The sequence below is a fragment of the Nothobranchius furzeri genome, chromosome 9 (genome assembly GCF_043380555.1).
Source record: "Nothobranchius furzeri strain GRZ-AD chromosome 9, NfurGRZ-RIMD1, whole genome shotgun sequence".
Lineage (NCBI taxonomy): Eukaryota > Metazoa > Chordata > Actinopteri > Cyprinodontiformes > Nothobranchiidae > Nothobranchius > Nothobranchius furzeri.
The window spans coordinates 57,866,351-57,892,437 of record NC_091749.1 but is presented as its reverse complement, the minus strand read 5'-3'; the positions used below and the strand labels follow the sequence as shown (position 1 = coordinate 57,892,437).

The 26,087-nt window shown below is 41.1% G+C and overlaps 1 protein-coding gene across 3 annotated transcripts in view; it reads left to right on the top strand.

The window, feature by feature from the left end:
* Positions 1-26,087, top strand: part of furina (furin (paired basic amino acid cleaving enzyme) a) — a 78,658-nt gene that overhangs the window by 27,611 nt on the left and 24,960 nt on the right. For all 3 annotated transcript variants that reach the window (XM_015952937.3, XM_015952939.3, XM_015952938.3), the window contains exon 3: positions 13,225-13,323. In XM_015952937.3, the coding sequence (XP_015808423.1) occupies positions 13,225-13,323 (99 nt within the window). The remainder of the gene's footprint in view (positions 1-13,224; positions 13,324-26,087) is intronic.

The window sequence follows — 26,087 nt, the reverse complement described above, 5'->3', positions numbered from 1 at the left end:
ACTCATTTGAGATGATGCTGACACATTCAGTCGCTTAAAGATCAACAAAAAGGAGTGCATTTCTAAAGGGTTCTGTAGGGAAAGACGTCCTGACAGTATGGCGGTAAAACTCCCTTTTCACACTTTTAAAAGTCACTCTAACTGCTGCCACCATGCACTTGTGGGAGATCCTTGTGACAGTCCATTAAACTGAAGTGCAGAGAGCTGTGCTACCTGTGATGCTGTGTGGGAAGTGCAGAGACAAGTGGCTGGTCCTCTGTGGGTGGAACCGACAGTGATGGAAATGTTTTAGATTGTAAGTTAGTAGGAAATTAAGAGAGTGCAGCTTTCTCAAATGGTCCCAGTGGTCCATCAACAGGATGGTGAAGAAGCTTTTTTTGGTATGTTTGTTCAGCAGAGATGCTTTGTCTTAGCTCCAAGAATAAAAAGGGTAGATGGAATTAGATGGCAGATTCAAATCTTGTTCCCATCCCAACGGCAGTTACCTTTGTGCATTCTTCATTGTCTTTGAGGATCTTTTATATGGAAGCAGGTAAAGGGGTGAAAGTGTGGGGGAAAGTGGCTTTGGGTATTAATAACATTGTACTTAAATGGAAGAGTCAGCCTCTCAGATTTTACAAAGAACTCCTGTACCAAGTTTGATGCCGCAGTCTTATTGTGTATCTATTTCATAAATTGCTCTTAAAGCCCCAGTGTATTAAAATATTCGACTCCTCAGCCCCACACAGTCCAGTATAGGTATTGCAGCTACAGTAGCCCACATGCATCAGAAAGGCAATGTTAAAACACCACACACCAGCTTTCAACCATCTGTAAGTTTTATTTCCTGTTTCTGCTTATTCCTGCAGTCAGCATCTCTCTCAGGGGTTAGAGAGCCCTCTGTCCATGTCCTGTGAATACATGTAGAACGGGTCTGATCAGTCATTTGCAGCTGCTGTCTTCTTGCACCAGTGCTGCCACTTCTGTAGCATGTAACACGTTTGCTGCACGTAACACATCGACCAAGTCTGCCGCATTACTCATCTCCCTGTTCCCCGTGGCTGTTTGCGCACCGCCAATGTTGTAAATGACTTTCAGGTTTCAATCCATTGATCATGTGTAGTTGGAGCAGGGCAAGCAACCTAAGCGGAAGGAGCAGAATTTCTCCAAACCAGCAAGGCTGCCATGGAGAGAATCAGCGCACCATCCACGCCTAATGCTTAGAGGCAGGACAACATTCATATCAAAATGCAAAAGTGAAATGTGGAGCATTATACAGGTGCTGGCCAGTAAATTAGAATATCATCAAAAGGTTGAAAATATTTCAGTAATTCCATTCAAAACGTGAAACTTGTACATTATATTCATGCAATGCACACAGACCAATGTATTTCCGATGTTTATTACGTTTAATTTTGATATTTATAGGTGACAACCAATGAAAACATCAAATCTGGTATCTCAGAAAATTAGAATATTCTAAAGGCCAATGAAAAAATGTTTGTTTCTCTAATGTTGGCCAACTGAAAAGAATGAACATGAAAAGAATGTGCATGTATAGCACTCAATACTTAGTCGGGGCTCCTTTTGCCTCAATAACTGCAGTAATGCGGCATGGCATGGACTCGATCAGTCTGTGGCACTGCTCAGGTGTTATGAGAGCCCAGGTTGCTCTGATAGTCGTCTTCAGCTCCTCTGCATTGTTGGGTCTAGCGTATTGCATCCTCCGCTTCACAATACCCCATAGATTTTCTATGGGGTTAAGGTCAGGCGAGTTTGCTGGCCAATCAAGGACAGGGATACCATGGTCCTTGAACCAGGTGCTGGTGGTTTTGGCACTGTGTGCAGGTGCCAAGTCCTGTTGAAAGGTGAAGTCTGCATCCCCATAAAGTTGGTCAGCAGCAGGAAGCATGAAGTGCTCTAAAACTTCCTGGTAGACGGCTGCATTGACCCTGGACCTCAGGAAACAGAGTGGGCCAACACCGGCAGATGACATGGCACCCCACACCATCACTGACGGTGGAAACTTTACACTGGACCTCATGCAACGTGGATTCTGTGCTTCTCCGCTCTTCCTCCAGACTCTGGGTCCTTGATTTCCAAAGGAAATGCAGAACTTGCTTTCATCAGAAAACATAACTTTGGACCACTCAGCATCAGTCCAGTCCTTTTTGTCCTTGGCCCAGGCGAGACGCTTCTTGCGCTGTTTCATGTTCAAGAGTGGCTTGACACACGGAATGCGACACCTGAATCCCATGTCTTTCATGAGTCTCCTCGTGGTGGTTCTTGAAGCGCTGACTCCAGCTGCAGTCCACTCTTTGTGGATCTCCCCCACATTTTTGAATGGGTTTGTCGTCACAATTCTCTGCAGGGTGCGGTTATCCCTAGAGCTTGTACACTTTTTTCTACCACATTTTTTCCGTCCCTTCGCCTGTCTGTTAATGTGCTTGGACACAGAGCTCTGCGAACAGCCAGCTTCTTTAGCAATCACCTTTTGTGTCTTGCCCTCCTTGTGCAAGGTGTCAATGATTGTCTTTTGGACAGCTGTTAAGTCAGAAGTCTTCCCCATGATTGTGGTGCCTTCAAAACAAGACTGAGGGACCTTTTAAAGGCCTTTGCAGGTGTTTTGAGTAAATCAGCTGATTAGAGTGGCAGCAGGTGTCTTCTATATTCAGCCTTTTCAGAATATTCTAATTTTTTGAGATACCAAATTTGGAGTTTTCATTAGTTGTCACTTATGAATATCAAATTTAAATGTAATGAACATTGGAAATACATTGGTCTGTGTGCATTGCATGAATATAATGTACAAGTTTCACATTTTGAATGGAATTACTGAAATATTTTCAACCTTTTGATGATATTCTAATTTACTGGCCAGCACCTGTATCTTGTATGTCCCTAAACGGCTATGGTATTTCAAGATGGCACATGAATATGGAGCGTTGACCACTGTTCATTTATATAAAAACGTAAAATTTCAAGCTAATTGGAATATTTTGAATAGACTTTGATGAGAGAGAGAGAAATAAAAAAGAACAAGTTTGTGAACATCATACATAGAATTTGATAGTAAAAATGTTACACACAGTGGCTTAAAAGCTCCCCTAAAGGGATAAAAGCTCTCTTAAATTCTGATTATTCATTTTTAAAGAAGAATATAAACAGAAATTTGACCCAAAGAGTAGTTGCTGTAAATTTAGTAATTAATTTTAGCCTCTGCTCATCCTTATTTTGTTGGGTGCTGCTGTATTAATATTACTACTCATGCTTGTTCATCAGTACACACTAATTCTATCAAACCCTGGATTTTATGCAGTGTTCTTCAAAGTCTTTAAAAAAGGGCATATGTTCCAGTGCTTGTGGCAGGGGGGCTTTGAGGCTGCGAAGCAAAACGTTTCAGTTGAAATGCCAATGGATTCATGGGAAATCTCCTGTTTTTGTCACAGAAATGCTTTTGTTCATATTGGAGGAAAATGAGAAAAAAACACATTTTTTATAATGAACACACCATAAATATGTTAGTGCCTTAGAGTTTCTCCTAATCTGGCATGATATGTAGTGTTTTTGCTTCAGAAGAGCATTAGTTGTAACTGGGAGATTTTCAGAGCCTTTTTATTTTTTGATTTTTAAAAAGTATTTACTTCTTGAGTAGAATCCAGCTAGTTAGAATGATTGAAATTAGGTTTTATTGCACAAGAACAAACTTAACTGTTAGATTTCTGTGAAGTACTTCGATAAAATAGGTGATGGAAGATAAACCGAGATCGTGCACACTGACCCCCCAGTATCTCTTTTCTTTAAATAGCATGTATTTCTCTTTTTAAATTACATGCTGGTCAGTTTTTCCTTTACGCTTAATATAGATTCAAAGCTCAGATTAGATTTAGTACACCTCACTGTGTCAGAAGCAATCATACAGTCCTCTCTCTTAGTGATAAAACTGTCTCCCTTGTGATAAAAACCTGCTTCCTCCCTGTCCCTCTCCAATTTTCTCCATCTCAGCTGTCAGCTATCCACTGTAACCCCCCTTTCCACCCAGCTCTTCAGAACACAATCACACATTCTCACCCTCCCTGGGTAACCATCGATGGATACAGTCCACTAATGAGGACAGGCTTATCAAGGCATCTGCACGACGGAGTGTAACATGCTTCAAGAGATTATCTTTCATTAATGGCACTGTATTGGGACATCCTTTGAGTTCCTGCACAGTGGTGCTCACATTTTTTTCTCTGTTATTCAGATTTACAAAAGCGATTCAAAATTCAGCCGTTTTAAAGTGGTGCTACTCAGCAATGAAGGGTGGTCCACAGTTGAACACATGTAGATTTATTTATTTTACATATTGAATTTAATGACGATTTGTCTTTTAGATACTAATGAATATCTTTGCTGCTTTTAATTGATCGCAGCACCTCTTGTAAAGCAGAACTGCAGAGATACAGATGCTTAGAAATATTACTGTTCAGTTTGTTTGTCTTGGAAAGGAAATTTGATATAATTCCATATGCAAAGTCAGCAGATTTTCAGATAATCAATGTTACTGTTTAAAATTTTTTTAAATTACTTTTCATGTTTGCATTTTGACACCAGGACAAGCAACAAATCATATGTGCTGCTGCTTCTGGTCAAGCCAGTGCTGTTAATGTAGATATATTGGCAGGTCCTCTGATACGGGCTGTCAGGTCCCTGTATGGCCGGTGTCAGAGCTTGGTCCACATTGCCGGCAGTAAGTCGAGCTCGTTCCCGGTGAGAGTTGGACTCCGTCAAGGCTGTCTTTTGTCACAAATTCTCTTCATAACTTTTATGGACAGGATTTCTAGGAGCAGTAATGGTGTTGATGGGATCAATTTTCCTGAAGATAGGGTCTCTGCTTTTTGCAGATGATGTGGTCCTGTTGGCTTCATAGAAACGTGATCTCCGGCTTTTGCTGGAGCCACTCGTAGCCAAGTGTGAAGCAGCTGGGATGAGAATCGGCTCCTCTAAATCCGAGACCATGGTCTTAAGTCAGAAAAGGGTAGAATGCCTTCTCCAGGTCAGGGTTGAGGTCCTGGCCCAAGTGGAGGAGTTTAAGTAACTTGGGGTCTTGTTCACGAGTGAGGGAAAGCTGGAGCGCAAGATCAATAGACAGATTGGTGCACGGTCATGGTGATAAAATAGCTGAGCCAGAAGGCGAAGCTCTCTATTTAGCTGTTGATGTACGTTGCTACCCTCACCTATGGTCACGAGCCGATAAGAGTTTTCTCCGCAGGGTGGCTGGACTCTTCATTATAGATTGGGTGAGAAGCTTGGTCATCCGGGAGGAGCTCAGAGTAGACCTGCTGCTCCTCCACGTCGAGAGGAGCCAGTTGAGGTGGATAGGGCCTCTAATTAGGATGCCTCCTAGATGCCTCCCTGGTGAGGCTTTCCAGCACGTCCAACCAGAATGAGATGTAAAGAAACACCCAGGACACGCTAGAGGGACTAGTTTTCTTGGCTGGCCGGGGAAAGTCTGGGGATCCCTTCGGAAGAGCTGGCCCAAGTGACTGGGGAGAGGGAAGTCTGGGCGTCTCAACTTAAGCTGTTGCCCCCGCGACCCAACTCTAAGAAAGCGGAAGAAAATTAATAGATGGACATTTTGTCACCAGGAAGAGCAACAATTCTTATTAATGCATGTGCTGCTACTTCTGGTCAAGCCAGTGTTGTTAAAATAGTTATATCAGCAGTCATTATTGGGGCACAACAGGTCAGACTGGAAAGGGTTCCTCTGGACCGGACAAAGCAACCAACTCTAACGGACGTTCTTCTCTGCACAAATCTGATTGTTTTTGTTTATTTTAAAGCCAGTACTCATGAACTTCATATATATTTAGTAGCATTTAATTCAAAGCTATGTTGCATTAAACAAACTTACAGAATCGAGTTCACTGCTTTGTAAATCAGAAAGTAAAACACCAAACACTTTGTCATGGAGACGCTGCAAAAATAATCATATTTTATTTTGAGTTAATGAAATATTTCCCCCTGTTGAGGTGCATCTCTGCTGCCTGAACACTTCAAAATTACTTTTCAAACTGATTTCTGAAGGTTCAGTCAGAAACCTTTTTACTGCAAAACCTGCCAGTCGTATCTCTGCTCTGAACGAACTGATTTTGAGAGATTGCATCTGACTCGATTTGGAGACTGAAGGTTTCATCTGACACAATGAGTCTTTCTGGCCTGCTGGGGGAGTTATCATATTGAGTCAAAAGCCGAAGAATTCAGTCTGTTCACTTCATGTAACCCCAAAAATACATGTTTTATTTAGTTATTTTTACTCCTTTGAAAAAATTTACTCTGTGTAGAGAAGAGATGAGAAACCCATGTGAAACAAGCATGGAATTAAATCACAAAAGGCAAAGCGTTTCTTTTTTCCTTCTTGGGTCAAAGTCTCTGTAGTTTTCCATGTAATGCAGCACATTAGAACAGAGCAATTGTGCTTCTGCCTCTCTTATTTATTGACTTTTCTTTCATTGATTATTGTAGTCTGTATAAACTCAGTGTAGCTGCTGTTTTGATGTATGATCATCACACACTTGTTTGTTTACCATCCCACTTGTGCCATAAAGACACACTGATGAGTTAGCAATCTGAACACATTTCTCATTGACTCCATGTAGGAACTCTGTGGCAGCTCTGTCATATTAATTTTTATGCTCATCTCACCATAAAATGGAGGTGCGCTACAGTAAGCATCATTTTCTAATTTGGAGACACAATAAGGACAGATCATACAAACGTGTTTATCGATATCCACTTATTTTATACAAGCTTCCTTTCATATACTTTATTATCGCATTACAAACTACTGAAAATTTCTAGAATCAGTACCTTATTCGATTATGTCACTGCAGCTACTTTATAACCAAAGTCCATTTCTAATGTTTGCTGCATACTTCAAAGTTCATGAGTTTTCCCAGTATTGCATCACACGCCACTATGCCAACATTAACCCGTATCATAATTGCTTATAAGTTCCTTAAATCACATCATTAATACATAAAAAGCCTGGTTCTCAACAGATATAGCTTATTTTCTTTCTGACCTCTGAGCACCTATCCGCTGTTTTCTCTGCACCACCACTTAGTTACAAGGTTGAAATTTTGGTGACCTGAAGCTAAATTGTAATACACAATTAGTTTGACATATCCAGGATATCTCCTGATTATCTGCTTAACTAACCCTAAGAATAAAGATTACTCCAATGGCTCTCGTACAACAAACTTCTGTTAAGAATTCTTGGCACAACGCGCCACCCCGCTGAGTTCTCTCATAAAAAAAAAATGTTGCCCACTGTCTTGACCATAAAGTATCCATGGAAGGGTGGTAGTGAACAGGGTGTGAGGAGTTTTTGTAGATTATTGTGGGTTTAAGTATACTACTAGAATGAGTCATCTTCACCACATGCTTGGGGGTCTTCCCTTCTCTGTGATGCAGCTCCAGTACCATAGTCTGCAACATTGCACCAAGAGGCACTCAACTGGAGCATTAAAAGTTTTTCAGGAGATCCTGTGGGAGTTTGACACATCTCAGAGTTCTTGAGATGAAAAGGCTGCTGGACTTCCATTTCCAAACTCATCCCAGGGTCATATTCTCAGGAGGGACCCCGGGACATTTTTGCATCGTAATCCTCAGTCAGTGACAGAAAACTGAAAGCACACTATGTTTTACTTGGGAAACCCTGTGGATTTTTAGGTTATTGTGTTTTTCCATGCCAGTCCTCCTCAATAAAATGTTCCCTATTTCGCCACCGTGTTTTATCAACTCTTTTTGTAAACTCTACAGATTGAACTAATGGAACATCTTCAGGACAACAGCAGGTTGTGCCAAGAATAAGGATATGTATTTGCTCTACAAACACAGTGGGGAAATGGGGCGGTAGCTTTTTGAGAACTAATAACACGTCGTTGATAAATAATGAACCTCAGGTTTGCCTTATAAGGCGTCATAACTCAAGTAGTTTATTTCTGTTGGTTTTATCTGTTTTTGTCATACTAGGCAGGGTTTAGTCTATGGATTTGCAGGATTGAAGTTGTGCATGCCTAAATCAAAAATGTTAAAAACCTAGTTGAAGACACAAAGTCTGGAATTAGTTTAGAATGTCTTGAAGTGTGGGCATAATCTAAATACCAAAAAAATTAAAGGGTAATGGATACAGATCGACAGATCAACTGATGTAGGATACATAGATAAAAGGAAACCAATGAAGGATGATGAAAAATGAGTTGGCAAGTATTAAGAGAGAATGGCATTTCTGATGTGTGTATGTTGGTGTTTTAGCATAAGCCCTGGTTCCGTGTTTTGACGGATACTTATCTTAAAGTCCAGCTGCTACTGTGGAGATCTGTGCTCCTGTCCACTACAGTAATTGCTACTGAGGCTCACGATATAAACAAGGTGCTGAACTATTTTAGGAGACTATTACTCTTGTGTCTGTAAGTCCCATTCTTTGGGTAAACAAAATGTGTTCATACTTCATATTGTCAATACGCACGCCGAAATCTATCATGTTTGTGAAATGTAATGATTGCTTTCCTTTAAGAAATTTCCTAAATTTCTTCTAAATTCATGGTTCCTTATAGACATTAGCTTTCTGGAAGTGCCAACTCTTTTACAGCTTGACTTCACACCTTGTTCGTCTCTTTGCAAGACAACCGTGTCGACGCTTTGTGGAGATGGGACATTGGACCTTTTGATAAGTGCTTTTGCACAAGGTACATTTGCCTGGTAGAGAATAGATCAAACATGAAAACAAACGAGTGAAAGTAATTTTCCACAGTGCGTTATCTTGCATTTTAATGTTGATGGATTAATCCGTTGCTTGGGTAACTGTCTTCTTGTTACGCTTTTCCAATTCTCAGCTTATCGCATCAGTAATGGTCACAAGACTCGATTTGTTTCCACATCAGTTTCCAACTAAATGAGTTTGTCCTTAATGGCTCTTTTTTTCCCCAGTGGAAAACAGTTAAACCCCACAGAAACAACATGGTCTTCACATTGAATTGTTGAAAACATAAGGTCCCAAGTGTTGCTGCTGATTGCCAGATGATGATTGAGCTGCAGGGCACACATTTAGACGCCGCTGAATGGGCTTCATTTTGTTGAGAGGGGAGATTGGTGTGGGTCTGCATATGTTTGTAACAGTTGGGCAATTTTTAAGGGAAGTTGACCTTTGCACTGTGTGTGTGTGTGTGTGTGTGTGTGTGTGTGTGTGTGTGTGTGTTTTATAGAACAGATCTATGAACAGTTTGCTTAAACCAACAAAATGGCTGTCTTTATTTTATATCAGAGCTGTCCAAGCTTTGTCTCCCAGGGCCACTATTTGGCATGTTTTATTTGTTTCACAATACCTGATGCCTTAGACTGTTCATACCCACCATGAATGTTATTACATGAAGACCATAGCAAATGAAGGAAATTGAGTGTGCAGTTTTAATCTTTGGTCTGACAAAGCTGTTGAGGGTGGATAGATAAAACAAAATTTTTTTCAGATAAAATCTTTTTAAACTGTTTCTTGCTAGTCTGATTTGTTGAATCAGAAACATTATTAAACCACCAAATGGTTCCCGAGCACGGCTGTGTCTGCCGCTCACCGCTTCCCCAGGGGATGGGTCAAATGCGGAGAACAAATTTCGCACACACACCAGTATGTGTGACAACTGATGGGACTTTGACTTTGATTTGGATGCAGAGCCTTGTTGATGACCAGTATGTGTTCAGTGCACATATTTACAAATTAACAAAGCTTTGCAAACTTAGCAAGCCTAAATTTTAGACAAAAATTACTTTAAAGTCAAAGTTTGAAATGTCAAATGTGCAAAACTGAACAAACGGCAAACATTGACGAACCAGCACACCACAAATCCAACTTTGTAAGTTTTTTTGTATTGAGGAATCACTTTTGTAGGCACTGGGGGAACCGTCATTGGACCAATGGGCACTACAGAGCCACTGATCATGGCTACACAAAGGCAATTTGTAGGCAATGGTCTACCACAGCAGGCAGAACCCATGATGCAGATTTTGCAAAGATGCCCTTTAGACAGTCCAGCACTTAACAGGATGCATCATACAAAAAGGCAAAGTATACACACACAGAACACTGTGGTCTAGGGTCTTGGATAGTTTACAGCAACAGCTGTGTATGGACTGGAGGTTTTACAGTCAAAGTAGGAGCGGTGGAGAATGACATAGATAAGAAGCTTTGGGACTTTCAGATCCAGACTGACAAACAGATGATTAGGGCTGCAACTAACAATTATTTTCATAATCGATTAATCTGTCGATTATTTTTTCGATTAATCGATTAATCGGTTTGATATTGTTTAGCTATTTAACCTATACAAGTGATGGATGCATTTCAGTTAAGAAAAAAAACATAAGAGAATTGTGCAGTTGACTGCAATCTATTTTATTGCACATGAACACAGTCAGTAGTATAAAATGAGCTAAACAGTGCAAAATATCAGTCCAGAATAATTTTTTAGCATTGGCTGGAAGCCTGCTCCTTTCACCATGGATAGTGGCCTCATGTCTTTTACCAGCATGTTTAGAATAGAGTTTGTAAGTGGTATGAATTGCTGGGGGGTGAGTGTCTTGTTCCCCATGTAGTTGTCCATCGTTGCTTGTTTTTTTTCTGCATAAGAAACACAAATAGACTGAAATAAGTACACATATAAAATAAAGCAGCACACACACTACAACACTAAATCAATATTATATTATTTGAATTAATTAACAATATACAGTGATCATTTATTTTGAGGGTTACGTTCTACAAAATAGCCCACAACAGGAGATATTCAGAAAAAAATTCTAATTTTTTTTACTATTAAAAAGCTCTAAGTAAGAAGCTCATGAGGTTTTTACTTTGAGTCTGGAGTGTTTAAATTAGCTAGAGAAATGTGAAAAATGTTTATTTTGTGTAATACTGTTTAAGAAACATGATAAAAATGTGTTGTGAGGCGTTTTACAGCGTTAGATAGTAAAACAGCCTTTTAATAGTAAAAAAATGACTTTTTTCTGAATTTCTCCTGTATTTAAAAATTGAAAGCGTACAACTATGCCGCGTTATATTCACCTGGACACAGCTCGTCTGTAAAATTTTCACCGCGGAGTTGTCCTTTTTTGAATGAGGAACATAGTTATGGGTTTGTGCCGTTTTTCTCTTAACGAGAACATTCTTATAAACAGACGTGCTGAATTTGGCAAGCGCATGATTCACAACACGGAGGAGATTCACGATGGCATCTAGTCAATCAGAAGTAGAACACCGTAGACTGACGCGGCAAAAAAACATGTTTAACATCCAGTATAACGAACTCAGCTAAAACACTAAGTCCAGCTTGTTTATTTTCTGTTACTTACCGGGCTGGCTCTTCCAAATGACGGCTCACTTGACCGCGGTGCTCTTCCTCTGCTGCATCAGCCCCCACATGTTTTCGTCTCAAATGTTCACTTAGGGACGTCGTGCTTCCGTGCCATGCTAGATGGTTTTTGCATATTTTGCAGGTCACCCGTCTTTTCAAGGCATCTGGAGTAAAGTGCTCCCATACTCATGAGGTTTTTGTCCGGGGTTTCTCTTCAGTTTTGTCGCTTCTATTTTTCTTCCGTATTTCCTCTTGTTCCGCCATCTCTCACAGCAAGATGAGCGTCAGTAACGTGATACGTCATGAAAACCGAGGGCACTCATTGGCTCATTTCTTCTTCTACGGCTCCACTGGTAGATCAGTGGCTCATTACTGCCACACACTGGCGGCAAATTTAACAGCTTGTAACCGATGTCAGATTGTGGTAAAAATAGACTTTATGCGGTAAAATATGATTATTAAACAACTAATCGATGACTAAAAAAGTTAACTATTTTAATAATCGATTATAATCGATTAAATCGATTAGTTGTTTCAGCTCTACAGATGATGACTACCCACTAGAATATTGTAGTTGTTGAAATCTGTAGAACAGAGCAGTGGTGATTCATGTAATGATTCCTATTTACAGTAACATCAAGAAATGGGTGCAAGTGAAGCCTGAGGAATAGCATGGGCTAGAAAGGGAAATGGAAAAGTTGTGAGGAGTCATGGCTTCAGTGATGCCAGTGGTTACTGGAACAGCCTTGGAGATCTCTGTCCGGAAAGAGCGCAGTCCAAGGAGGAGCTCACATCATTCAAAGTACCACTAAGCTCCCATTCCTGTTAAATGACGCAAAAACTGCTCTCATCACACAAAAACATTTACATTTAAATTCTAACTATTTTCATTTAGATTTCTAAGGTGTTTGAAGTCCCTCAGCGTTTCAAGATTCTTATAATTCTTGGTGATGAGTGGTTTAAAAATATCTGGTTGATAAACTGACCAGCAATATATTTATTTTAGGGATTGGTTTTCACTGTTCTCCCACTCATTTCTTTAATCAGAGTCCAGTCCAACAGGCTCTTATCTGAGCAAACACAATAGACCTGATTTATTTGCTGAAAATTAAACATAATGAAAATAATAAATAACAAAAACACACACATTCAGCCTTGTGATTTTTTTTGGGTTCGTCTCGAAGTTAAAAATCACTGTAAAATGTGTCCTCCATCCTGGTTATTACTTCCTATTGCCCTCTGGCTTTGTGTGCAGGGACTTATTGTGTCAACCTGGCTAGAATTGGCCTGTTTACTGTGATTAAATGGGAGCAAAGGAGGTTGATGGGGACTGAGCTGTTCCTCTTTTAGACTCAAGTAATGTTGCAGTGCACACTGTAGTGACACCGTGAGGTGATAGGATTGTTGTGGAAAGAGCTGAGCTCTTCAAAACCGATATATAAATACCTTTATGTAAATAAACAGTGTGAACTTATATAATTTTAATGGTGACTGGCAGTCCAATTTCAACCAGATAGCACAAAGAGCAAAGGAAAATATGTTTTCTTTAGAGAATTCTTGGTTTAAGTTTAAGATATTGTTACTAGTTTAGATTAGGTGTATAAAAATATATTTAATTTGAGTCTGATATGTTGAGGTCAGATGTATGTATAGATTTTTATATCAAGTAAATTGCTTTTCTTTGCTGCCTTTTGCTAGTCTGCTTTCAGCCATTCTAATGTTGAAAAATATATGCTTTAGTGGCACAATGCAATGCTTACAATAATACTATATGCAAGAGAGTATTATGAGGACATAGCAAGATTAGTTCATGTGGCATGATGTGATAACCGATGATATCTCTTTGTCTTTGCAGGTATTTGGTGATTATTATCACTTCCGGCATCGCACAGTGGTAAAAAGATCTCTGTCAGAACACAGAGGGACACAAGTCCGTCTAGAAAGTGATCCCAAGGTAAGAAGTTTATCTTTGAATGTGGCTGAGTGTTTTAGTTTCATGTGTTTTAACCTCCTCAGCATGTAGTTTATACTCTACTTTTATGGAAAGAAATCCCACAATTATTGTGGGGCAAAAACAACAGTTCACCTCAGCAGTTCAGAGGATGGCAGAGAAGTGTAAAACTTCATTAATGTAAACCTCCCAGTCAGTACTTGCTGTTGCAATTAAGTGTGTCAAAATTCAATACCTGTGCTGAGATTGGTTTCTGGTTTAAGGCGGTTTTTGATTTATCTACCAGGGTTGCTAAGTACACCCAAGCTCATGATCTTTTTTTTTATTCACTCCAGCTGAAACACCTGCATTTAATTTAAGGTAAACAGTAATATACAATTTGCATATGAAATGGATGCTTATGCTAGAGCAGTTTCACTGTAGCTTCTGTATATTTGTCAGTAATTCACACTTTACTAGGGTTTGGCGATTAGTTTAATTTTTCCCATCGCCAATCGTCAGTCCAATAAACCATACATGACTATGAGCGATATATTCATGGCATCATGATACACGGACTGATTTGCGAACGAAGAAAAAGTTCAAACACAGATTTTTTTATTTTTTATGTAAGTGCAGCACATGTGTTTGCTGGAAGAGAAATGTTTCTTTATGTTTAATTCTGCATTTGTTGACGCCACTTTTTGTTAGTGACGTATAAATGGTATTAAAACACGATTAAAGTGTTAAAAATTAGCCTCTTTGTTTCCCTGAAGTGACCACCATTGTGGTATTTTATTTAAACAAAATGTTAGGCTACTGGGTTTCTTTCCTTTATGAGTTTGAGTAGGAAATTAAATGAATCACTGTTGCGTTTGGATGCTCTCTTAGAAGGGAGCATTTGCATGCCACCAGCGGTCGCATGATCCATTTATCCTGTCACTTTCATTTTTAAAATGATAATCATTCAATACTGTTAAATTTCCATACATTTTCAATTAATATTTAGTTCAAACAAGCTGAACAGAGTGCCCCAGTAACATTTAAATAATGCAATTAAACAATTTCACTAAAATTAGGAACATTTCACCTGCTGCGGCCCGAACGCATATTTCTCCTGCTCTGCGTAAACCTGAACTGGTCACCTGCAGCTTGTTCATAGTCAAATGTCTCTAGGGAACTTGCTGAAGAGGTTATGAGGTTATGGACGTTGCCTCCGACAGACTCATGGATGTTTAAACGTTGTTCTGGATGAATCCGTGCTCCGCTGACATACTTAAAGCAAGTGCTGAACGAGCGCTACTTAACCCAAAGTTTTAAAATCAGAAAATTTTTCTCCAAATGAAATAACCAGAAGTCTACCAGACTCTGAAAGATGGAAGGGTTTCTACATTCCCCTCGACACTGCGCTCTTGTATACAATGTCGAGTGCGTCACAGATGCTCGCCAAGCTCCTCTTCAGCACGCCGCTTGCGCACACTGTCAGCAGCGAGAGGTGGAGAAAGGGTGAGATAATGTTCAAATGCGCTGATGAAGATCTTTTCTTGATTGCTACCTCTGTGATGTTCTCTGTGCGTAACGTAATACATATTTGCTATTAATAAACTAAGTCACGGGAAAACACATAAATGAATAAATAAACTAATCTTGTAAAAACAATCGTAACAGGTCAGCCCATTGCCGAAGGTCGAATTCGTTGCATCGCCCAACCCTACACTCCACATGTAGTATACAACCCTAACCCTAACACATTGAATGGGAAGGTGTGTCCAAACTTTTGGCCTGCACTGTATATTTTCTTTATGTAAAAATTGGAACAATGGAAAATTTTGCTAATTAATGCTCTCACTATGTCTTTTAAAGTGACAATGTGTGATTTCCTTGGACAGGGGGCAGTACATACCTTAATCACTGCAAGCAAGCACTCGCGTAGATAAAAACAATCTGGCGTCACCTAGAGACTTAGACCTGCTCCCATGTATTTTAGACCCAATTTTACAGTTATATGTTACGAAGTTGCCATATTTCAACAAATGGGCATCATTTAAATCATTCTCAACAACATTTCGATGGATATTTCCGAAGAATAACAGTTAAAACTACACACTGTCTCTTTAAAGACAATCCTGCCGATTGCGATGCTGACACCGTGTTTAAATAAAACTGATGCTGCTGTTTAATGCCATTGCTAGAAATATGAAATATATGCAATTTTGCTTGTCTCAAGATTTAATTTTAGATAGTTTTGTTGCAGTGTCATAAAATTTTAACACATTTAGTACAAATTTGGAACAAAATGGAAATACATATTCTAGCTGTAAAGCTTTAGACTGGTTATCAAACATGAATGCATCTTGAACCCTTATACGTCTACACTGTAAGGTATAATAATAATTCTGGCTTTTGAAACCGCCCAGACCTGACTGTTTAGTTCTCATCACCTGGGTGGAAAAGTTTCTCAATGATCCATGGCAGCAGAAGAGCAACTGCATACATGCCGAGCAGTTATCTAATCAAGTGCACTTTTAAATGGTTATGGTAGGTCATTTATGTACTTATTGGTTTATCAAAAAGTAATTTCCCACTCTAGGTTTCCACTTACAAAGAAATGGTGTGTTTTTCATTTGAGTCATTTAGCATTTTCACATTGGGAGATGCTATTCTGCTCAGTTTTATGTTTTATTTGACATCAGGTTCAGATCCAGAACCAAATGCTCTTTTTTCTTCTTGTTTTTTATATTAATTTTTTTGCTCAGCTTTGTTTTGTTGGTAAGGTTTGTTTTTCTGACTCTGCTCTAGGGATATCTACTGTTTGCTAAACAAAAAAGGGCGAAACTAACATTTTTTGTTGTTGTTCCGAGCTTTGTCTTTGGTCAAGAGCATTTATTAGTACTATGCATCTGTGGTTGGTCTCAACATATACTCAGCTGGTACTTTTATGCTCTGTTTGGAAGAATGTATTTTTGTTGCATCTCTAATTATCAATTTAGTTTAACATTTGAACCATTAATTGTCCAGTAACACTGTTTATGATGTCTTACTAATCTAAAATTGCTTGATTAAATAAAAAATGCTTACCTCTAACCAGTAAAACTGGCTTAATTGTGTACTGGCTTTTATGACCCTTTGTTGATTCTTCCTCGCTAATTTCTAATCATTCTGCTGTTTCTATCAATTCTACATTTTCCCCATATTTATTTATTAATTATTTTATTTAAAATACTTATATATATATATATATATATATAAAATATTCTTTAATAATTAAAAAATGTTTTTGTGAAGCACCTCGTGATTTTTATCTTCACAGGTGAAATGATTTATCTTCTTTTTTTTCCTCTCTTTCTCTCTTTTTTTTTTTTTTTTTTTACAAATTCATCCCAGTAACTGGTAGACTGACATCAGCATCAGTCTTTAAAGTTGAGCACTTTTTCCCCACTTCACACCTACTTACCAACTCAGCTCTGTTACTACCTTTGTAGTCGGCTCAGAGACGTAACGATCGGGATCAGCATCAGCCCCCTCATTTCACCTCAGTGATTTCAGATGACACAGATGAGGAATACAGACATCTCTCAGGCTTGGCTTGAAAGTGTTATGTGAAAGGGACTAAAGGGACACACACACGCACAAAAAAACCCTCCACGATCCAAGATCATCACTCTAATTTGCGGCATTATTTTTTTCACCAGCTCTTTACAATTATCCACTTCTCCACAGATGCTGCTGTTACTGTTGTTCATAATGCTGGAAGTGGGGGGCTACTGTTTTTGTGAATGCTTTGTGTTCCTCATTGTCTGCTCTGTTAAAAATGAACATTTCTTCATTTTATTTCTGCCTAGTGTGAAATTAGTCTGTCATACTCTGCTGCAGCGAGCATAAAAAAGACAAAGGAAGAGTGTGAAACAGCTGTTGAACTGCAACTGAATATGCAGGAGTCAGAAGCTCCTTTAGTACAGAACCTTATCTAGAAAAAAGTTCAGAAAAAGGTAAATAAAAATAAATCTGAATTCATTATACAGATCAGTGTATTTAACATAATAATAAAAAGAACCAGAAAAATATGATCTATGTAAGAGTAAAGCAGTGTCTAATAACAGCCTTTTCAAACCTGAAGTGGACAAAAAACTTAATTTTACTCCATGAAACTAAAAAAACACCTCAAAGCCTAATTGTCCAGCCATTGCACATGAAAAAATTAGCATCGATGTATCAAAATGGGAAAATAATAATAAAAAAATCAACTTAATCTGCAGCTATTCTCAACATTATTTGAAAAATAAAATATAAACCTATGTGTTCACATATTTAATATGTTGGGATGTGCCTGTGGCAACAGGATGCAATACAAAATGCTAGCTTAACCGCTGGGGTGCTTTTGGGTTTAGTGTCTCGCCCGAGGGTTTCATTGAAAGGAGCTGAGATAAAACCCCCAATTAGTTATCAACCTGTTTTCCCCCTAGAGATGTTCCTTTGATGTATTAATTCACTCATTATTCCAGCCCTGAAGAACTATTTAAAACACATGATTTTTTGCTAACTGAAAGAAAAATCTAAATAGTAAGTATGTAATGATGTTTTTCAGAGTTTTCAATGGTAGTGCCATTTCCTGTGTTACCATTCAACTTTGGGCTTTTTGCCTGATAAATTAAAAACATATGTGGACAGGATTTAGTCAGTTTATCTTTAAACGCAGTCAAACCAAAACTTGTGATTTCAGTTGGGAGCAAAAACTAATAATTATGTAAAAGAGTACAAAACTGTCCCATTTCATAACACCCAGTGCTGTCGTGCTTGAATGTATCTCTGACTGTAGCTGTCACAATGAAAAGTGGTAATTGATAGTGAACTTTTTTTGGTGCTTCATAGGTCATTGCTGACAGAGCTGTAGATTGGGAGTAAATTCAACAAGATGCTTTTGAAAGCTAGTAAGCTAGCTATCCCAGAGTTCATTGGGTTAAATTAGAGAGACCTTACTGTGTTTTTTTACATCGTTAAAATTATCAGGTGACTTCAGCAGTTAGGGACAATCTGACTTGTTGTATTTTGTCTTTTCTAATGTTTCAGCCTAAGAAACAGCTTTATTCTATTTTTCATATTTTACATCATCGTAATCGTGCCTCGAGGTAATAACTGACAGCACTGTGTCTCTGCTCTGTAGGAAAAGAATGGCCTCCTCTTGGTTTGTTTGCATACATGTTAGATCTCACTTCCTTTGCTCTCTGGGATTTCCTTTAACATTGCAGCTCCATTTCCTGTTGTTGAATTCCTTTTTTCCCTCAGCACCTCAGATAAAGTAGGGTTTTATCTGATCCCAGCTTCTTGTCTGTTCAAAAAGTCAGGTCTGCATTATTTAATCCAATTTAGCCTCTTTTTTTTTACAAGTTTGTTAAATCAGGAGAGCTTTGCAAATCCTGTTAATTGGTTGCTTTAACCAATCTTTCAGATTCCAGCAATGCTGACACAAAACTTAATTCAGCTTGCTTCCGTTATCCTTGAGATTATAGCCTGGTAACGGGCCAATTATTGCAATTTTTAGTTAAAGCATCAACATCATAGTTTTTAATTCAAAAAGTGAAAACATTTTAAATTGAATGATTAAACACCTTTTACAGACTATTTTTTAGCTTTTAAACTAAATGAGATTAATTTAAGCCTAATGGTAAGACTTTGAAGAGTATCCAATTACTAACAAAGCATCTGGACCAGAGTCAAATTGAATAGACTGCCGACAGAGAGCTGTCAATAGGGTCTATCGAAGATTTAGGGTTTTGAGTCTTATCGGCTACCTCCAGGCCTTTTTCACTTTTCTTTTTCTTTCTATTCTTGCCATTGTTTATTGTTGTGGGCGGTTTACTTCTCTTCAGCGAATGCTGTTGGGTTGTCTAGCTGTGAGAAAGGAATATGCAGACACACGGTGACAACCTATGACTCCAGAAGCACTGACTTTAACTATTTCCCTTCCACTTGTTTTCCTGCAGTTTATGATTTTATTAGCAAATTTTAGCACAACAAGAAAATAAATGCATTTCTTGACATGTAAATAAGGTGCAGAAGGAATTTAATTATCTATATTTTAACAAGTCACATATTCCTTTATTCTAATAATGCTTTATGTTGGGGTTTCATTTTGCCTCAGGGGAGGATGCTCTGTTTGTATAATTTAAAAAGAGAAAGAAGTGTGTGGACTAAATAAGTATGTGGGTTTTTTTTAGGACAGTAAGGACTTTGCCTAAGCACAAGCCAAACAGTCTGTTTGAACTCCAGCTCTTAATTGGATAGGTATATGGATATGATGCTATTCTTTTTCATGATTGGAGTCTGTTTATAATAAATATGCTCTTTATCAGCCTTTTATTTTGTGCATTCTGTCACAAACAAAACAGTTTAAATGAAAACAAAAAGCAGAGCGTGGGGCATTTGATGCCATAACTTTAAAGTGTTTCAGTGAGCCTAAGATATACCTAAACACATTATAATGTTGGTAAATGGTCTGAAGTACCTTTAAGTATGTTCATTTATGTAAATGTGCATGAGTGACTGGCAACACATCCAGGCTACTAATGTTTTGTGAGTTGAGGCCAAAAATTAGTCACCCGAAATGCAATAATTGGACAAAAATCACATATTTGTGGGGATTGTATTAAAACATTTCACTTGATATAAAAATGACTGGTTTCACATAGTGGGAAATAACCAATCGTCACTGGGAACTTGTAGCTTCACAAAGATGGTCTGTGGCTTTTGTTATTCATTTGTTCTCTTGCTTTTTTTAGGAGTTCATAATTTAATGAAGACTCAAAAAGAGATTAAATTATGATGCATTTTTAAGAGAACTAGATGGTTTATTTTCTAATGAGTCTCCCAGTTTAACATGTAGGTGTCAGTGCCAGTATTTCCTGTTAGACCTGGTAACATTTTTTTAACATTTCCCAGTCTGATGGCACTCAGTCCTGAGCATGCACAAGTTTAATCTTCTCCTACGTCGTGTTTTTGTACATCCTGTTTCACAGCACGAACTCGTACGTTTTGTTATGTTGAATCCTGATAACGAGACTAACATCAACTGCTGCAATCTATTATACATTACAGTTGCATTAAACGTTTGCTTTTAAAAACACATAAGAACAATCAACACGGTGAGTGTAGAAATGTCACAACAGGCCTGCCCTTTAAATCTGTGAAACGTAGGGTTACGTTATGTAAACGCCGGTTCTTTGATAACAGAGTGAGGTGTTTCACTATGGGAATCGCCCTGGCATGACCAACTACGGAAGCTCCAATGACATCACGTCTGTCCTTGACAGACTGGTTGCCCCGTGCCCAGGCTCTGCCCACCCAGTATATACACGGCCAACCAACCCCTCCTACTCATTCGGACAATTTCTTACCGTTGCCGCAAAAAGGGAACTGTTGGTGAAACACCTCACTCTGTTATCAAAGAACCGGGGTTTACATAACGTAACCTTACGGTCTTTTTCTAACTTCGTTCGGTGTTTCACTATGGGAGATATGGCCCACTCCCGGATTGCATGTCCCTCCCGAAGCAAGCTGTAGCAAAAATTCTGCTCAACCACTAAGCAGATGCTGTGCATCCTGCCTCTAGCACTGAATGCGCCAGCGAAGGTTGAGACACATCCAGCCTATAAAACCGCACAAAAGTTAGTGGCGTGGCCCAGCTAGCTGCTGCACAGATATCCTGGACTGACACCCCACGAAACAGGGCCCAAGATGTGGCCAGGCTCTTTGTAGAATGAGCCCTCACCCCCAGAGGGGGTTCAGCACCTTTGCACCTACATGAAAGGCTGATTGCTTCTACAATCCAGTGTGCCAGTCTCTGGCGAGACACAGGTTTGCCTTTATGGGCCGTGGCCCAAGAAACAAACAACTGGTCTGATTTTCTGAGACCAGCAGTCCTGTCCATATAAACCATTAAAGCTCGAACAGGGCAGAGACAATTAAGCTTCTGCTCTTCTGCTGAGGAAAAAGGAGGTGGGTGAAAAGCCAGCAGCTCCACAAGGGAGCAGCTGTAAGACGACTCCATTACTTTAGGCACAAAAGCTGGATTGGGCCGCAAACACACCTTAGTGTAACCAGGGGCCCACCGTAAACAAGAGGGACTGACTGACCATGCCTGAAGGTCACTCACTCTGCAGTAGTTAAAGCTAAGAACAGTGCAGTTTTTAAAGAGAGAAATTTCAATCCAGCCCCATCTACTGGCTCAAAAGGATGATGACAGAGGGCCTCCAGAACAAGAGAGAGGTCCCACAGTGGTACCAGTGGCCTAAAGACTGGTAGCTTACAGCGAGCACCCTTCATGAAGCGACTCACTAATGGGTGTTGCCCCACTGGTTTGTCACCAAACCCCACATGGCATGCAGAAATGCAGCCAGATAAACTTTAATAGTGGAGAAAGCTTTACCCTTGTCCACAGGACTCTGCAAAAAACAGAGTACATCACCCACCGAACACTGAAATGGGATAACAAGTTTTTCTTCACACCACCCCTCAAAAACCCTCCATTTACAGCTGTAAAGAGAGCGAGTTGAGGGGGACCTAGCGTTTTGAATGGTGTCAATGACACTTGGGGGCAGGCCTGCCACGCTCAGATTCCACCTCTCACGGGCCAGGCCCACAGAGACAAGCGGTCTGGGTGAGGGTGATAAATCTCTTCCCTGGCTTGGGACAGGAGATCCCTGCGGACAGGCAGGGGCCACGGTTTGTCCCAAAGCATCTGGATTATTTCGGCCACCCACGGCTTGGATTGCCACAATGGAGCCACCAAGACCAAAGACAGGCCCTGTTCTCTTACTCTTATTAGAATGGGGGAAATCAGACTGAGAGGAGGAAACGCGTACAGCAGCACTCTCGGCCACTGGTGAGCCAATGCGCCGACTCCCAGAGGCGCGTCCGCGTCTGTCAGGGAGAAGAAGAGTGGGCAGTGGGCGCTTTCACATGAGGCGAAGAGATCTACGGTAGCCTGACCGAATCTCTGCCATATTTGGTGCACCACCTGGGGGTGGAGTGTCCTTTCTCCGTACAGAGGATTTCCTCTGGACAGAAGGTCTGCCCCTCTGTTCAAGCTGCCCGCCACATGTGTTGTGCAGACTGAGAGGAGTCTGGAGCTGCACCACACAATTATTTCCTTGGCTAGTGAGTGCAGCTGTAGGGAGCGTGTACCGCCCTGACGGTTGATATAAGCTACCACTGTGGTGATGTCCGTCTTCACTAAGACATGACGGTTCCTTAAGTGGGGCAGGAAGTGCTTTAAAGCAAGATACACCGCTAGGAGTTCCAGCACATTTATGTGAACCCATTTCAAACTGCGTGACCAAATGCCGTTCACTGCTCTCCCCATCAAGGTGGCCCCCCAACCTGTAAGGGACGCGTCCGTCGTCATGGTAACTCTGGACACCACCACCCCCAGTGGAACTGAGAACTTTTCGGTCTCTCCAAGGCCGGAGAGCCGACATGCACGCCGGAGTTATCTTCACTCTGCGGTGGAGATGACGGCGGGAGCACAGTCTTAACGATCTCACCCACCACTGAACATCTCTCATCATAAGAAGCCCCATACAGGTCTCGTTCCACCCCTTCTGCCTCTTGGGCTGCAGGCCACTGAATGTTGAGCTTTGCCGCCGCTCGTCGGCAAACCTCGTACAGATCGGCGTCCCCCTGCGATGCCACCCCAGTGCCGCTAGACAGCCTAGAGCGTTGAGCTGGGAAGGTGGAATCCTCTTCCTCCTCTTCCTTGTCCAAGTCGAGGAGGTCTGAGTTCGCATCACCTCCAGCCTCGTCATCACCCGCATCAAGCAGCCCGCCTTCCACCAGCCCCTCGAACAGAGGAGGTAGCGGGGGCTCCTCTTCCATCATGTCCGCCCAGCTAGTGGAGGCTTGTGGCTGATGGTTGTCACCTGTATCAACAGGCGTGCCCAAGCCGAGGCCTGGTTCCCGGCCGTTAGCCACTGCCACTCTTAGCCTCCTTTTCTTTATCTTCTCCGGCATGGAGGAGCAGTGAGGGCATGTCTGCGGGTTAGCCAGCGATGCCTGGGCGTGAGCAGCACCCATTCAAGCTATGCACATAGGATGAGGGTCCCTGCCTGAAATGGAAGCCCCACATGACGCCGAGCACAGGCGGGATGCAGCCTCTTTAGCCTTCGGTTCCGACCCGTCCGTCGGGGCAGGGGTGGAAGCCATAGCTGACAATCTGACTCGTCGTGACACGTTAGTCTGAAAAAGCGTAGCAAGCTAGGTAGCAGGTGTAAGTCTGCAACTAAAGCTATATTACATATGTAGGGCAACTCGTCGTGACACGTTAGCTGCACCAAAGTAGCTCATTAGCAAATAAATGCTAAATAAGCACAGGACAAGCTTGCCTCAACGCGTTAGCTTGAGCCACACTCGCTAATACTACTCCGTCAATGACAACCGAGTAGCAGTAGGAGCAGTTCGCCGTGACGCGTTGACTGTTCCTAGTGAAGTGTGACAAGTGACTAGAAGCACTTACTCAGCTCAAATCCAGACTGTGTTGGTAGAGCCCTGCACTGAAGCCCTAGGCCCTCGGGTCGGCCCGGCCCGACGGCTATCGGGCCGGGTTTCAGGCCAACGACTGTGTAGTTACCTTGGACACGGGCCAGGCCGGGCGCCTTTATTTTTAATCGAATTCATAAAAAAACTGAAACACAAATGCAGCAGTAGTGCCCTCCGCGGGACTGTTTTCTTCATCCCGCTCCTGCCCGCTCCCCCTGAATTACTGACGATTACCGCCCGCAACGGCAACGTGTGTTACACTCCCGCCCGCACCCGTAGCGTGCATGTCTACTCCCGCCCGCAACCGCAAAACTTGGAGAAATTATTACCTAACAATAAAAGAGATGTATTGAGTTTGCGTCCTCTCTGGTCCTGGAGAAAACATGTCATTTTATAGGCTATACCAGGGTTCGGCAACCCGCGGCTCTTCCATCCATCTGATGCGGTTCTCTGTGCTTGTAAAATAATGAATGGATATATTTTACTGAATTAATTTTATATCTGTAAGTCAATTCTATGTGAAGATTGTTTGCGTAAACCTGAACAGTTCCAACCCAGTCTTACTGTGAGACCGGGTTGACGTGTCACGCTTGTGCGTAATCAAATGCGCTTTCTGAGCTGACGAGATTCTGGGCTTCTCCTCAGACAGGCTCATGGATTCGTCGCCACATTGAAGACAGGAACAAGCACTATTCAGCCAAAGTTTCATAATCCGGGATCATTTTCTAAGTGACAAGTCTCTCTGAGCGACAGGGTTTGGAAAACACTCGCTTCAGTAGGAGGAACCTTCCCGCATGCGCTCTGGTTCTGCGACGCACTCCAAGCCAATCTCCACAACTTCAGCTCGCTGTGCACATATGTGCTGACAGCGAGCTGCACTGTCCAGCTCAGATGTTCAGATGGGAATCTTTTCTTGGGTGATTTAGCTATACCCATGCGATATGTGTAACGAATAAAATGTCAGTTCGTCTGCATGCGTCGGGGTAATTCTTTCTATTCTTTATCCTCAAAATATAGGTCAACGGTCAAATATGGGAACTATCCGGTCCACACAAACACAAGCCCTGCTTTTAACTGTTTTTCCGTGACTGTAAATGAGGGAAAAACAAATTGATCGGATCCTGTACGTCTTTTAACACATTGGTCAGGATTGACACACTTTGTTTTCATTTAGTTTTTAACCCTTTAACGCCGATGCATCACCAGGATCACGGTGACGCATCGGCGCATGTGATTTCAAATAACTCCTCGCTACTTAAACTATAAAATTCTTAAAAATACATAAAGGAGCTAATATGTGGTGCTTAAAGGGGTAATGAAATCAAGGCCGTTTCATATTCTATTCTCCTCTGTAATCAGGCAGTGATCGAGGTTGCTTTTCTAAGAGACCTGATCGGAGAAACTCCTCCAAATGTCTGACTTGCCTTGCTTTGGTTTTTGTGTCATAAAGGCCTTGTTTCAGCTTCTTTTCAACATCAGTTGCCGACTCCATAATACTCATCCCGATCCCTGTGCTGTGCGTAACGAATAAAATGTCAATTCGTCTGCGTGCGTCGGGGTAAAACTTTCAATTCTTTCTCTGTCAAAATAAACGGTCAAATACGGGAACTATCCATTCAACACAAGCCCTGCTTTTGACTGTTTTGTTTTCTTGTGAAAATTGTTGGAAAGAGATAAAATTTAACTTGATTAACACCAGAGCCAGTGTGCCGTTATCTCTGTGACGGTAAACGAGGGAAAAACAAATTGATCAGATCCTGCATGCCTTTTAACACATTGGTCAGGATTGACACACTTTGTTTTCATTTAGTTGGTTAAAAAAAAGTCTGGCTCGGGTCGGGCCAGAGAATCCTGAAAACCTTTTCGGACCGGGTCGGGCTGGGCCCCCGCCCCGCCCACCCCTCGGGCCAGGCCGGACACAAGCTCAGATTTTAGGCCCGTGCAGGGCTCTACGTGTTGGTACTGCGTTCGGCGATGTATCCTGACGGCACGCCTGGGAACAGTTAAGCAGCTAACCAAAGATAGCCTGAAAATCGCTGAGGGAGCAAATTGTAGTTTCTCATGGGAAGAAAGCGAGAATGAGTAGGAGGGGTTTGTTGGCCGTGTATATACTGGGTGGGCGGAGCCTTGGCACGGCGCAACCAGTCTGTCAAGGACAGATGTGATGTCATTGGAGCTTCCGTAGTTGGTCACGCCAGGGCGATTCCCATAGTGAAACGCCGAACGAAGTTAGAAAAAGAACCAAAGTTTCGAATGTG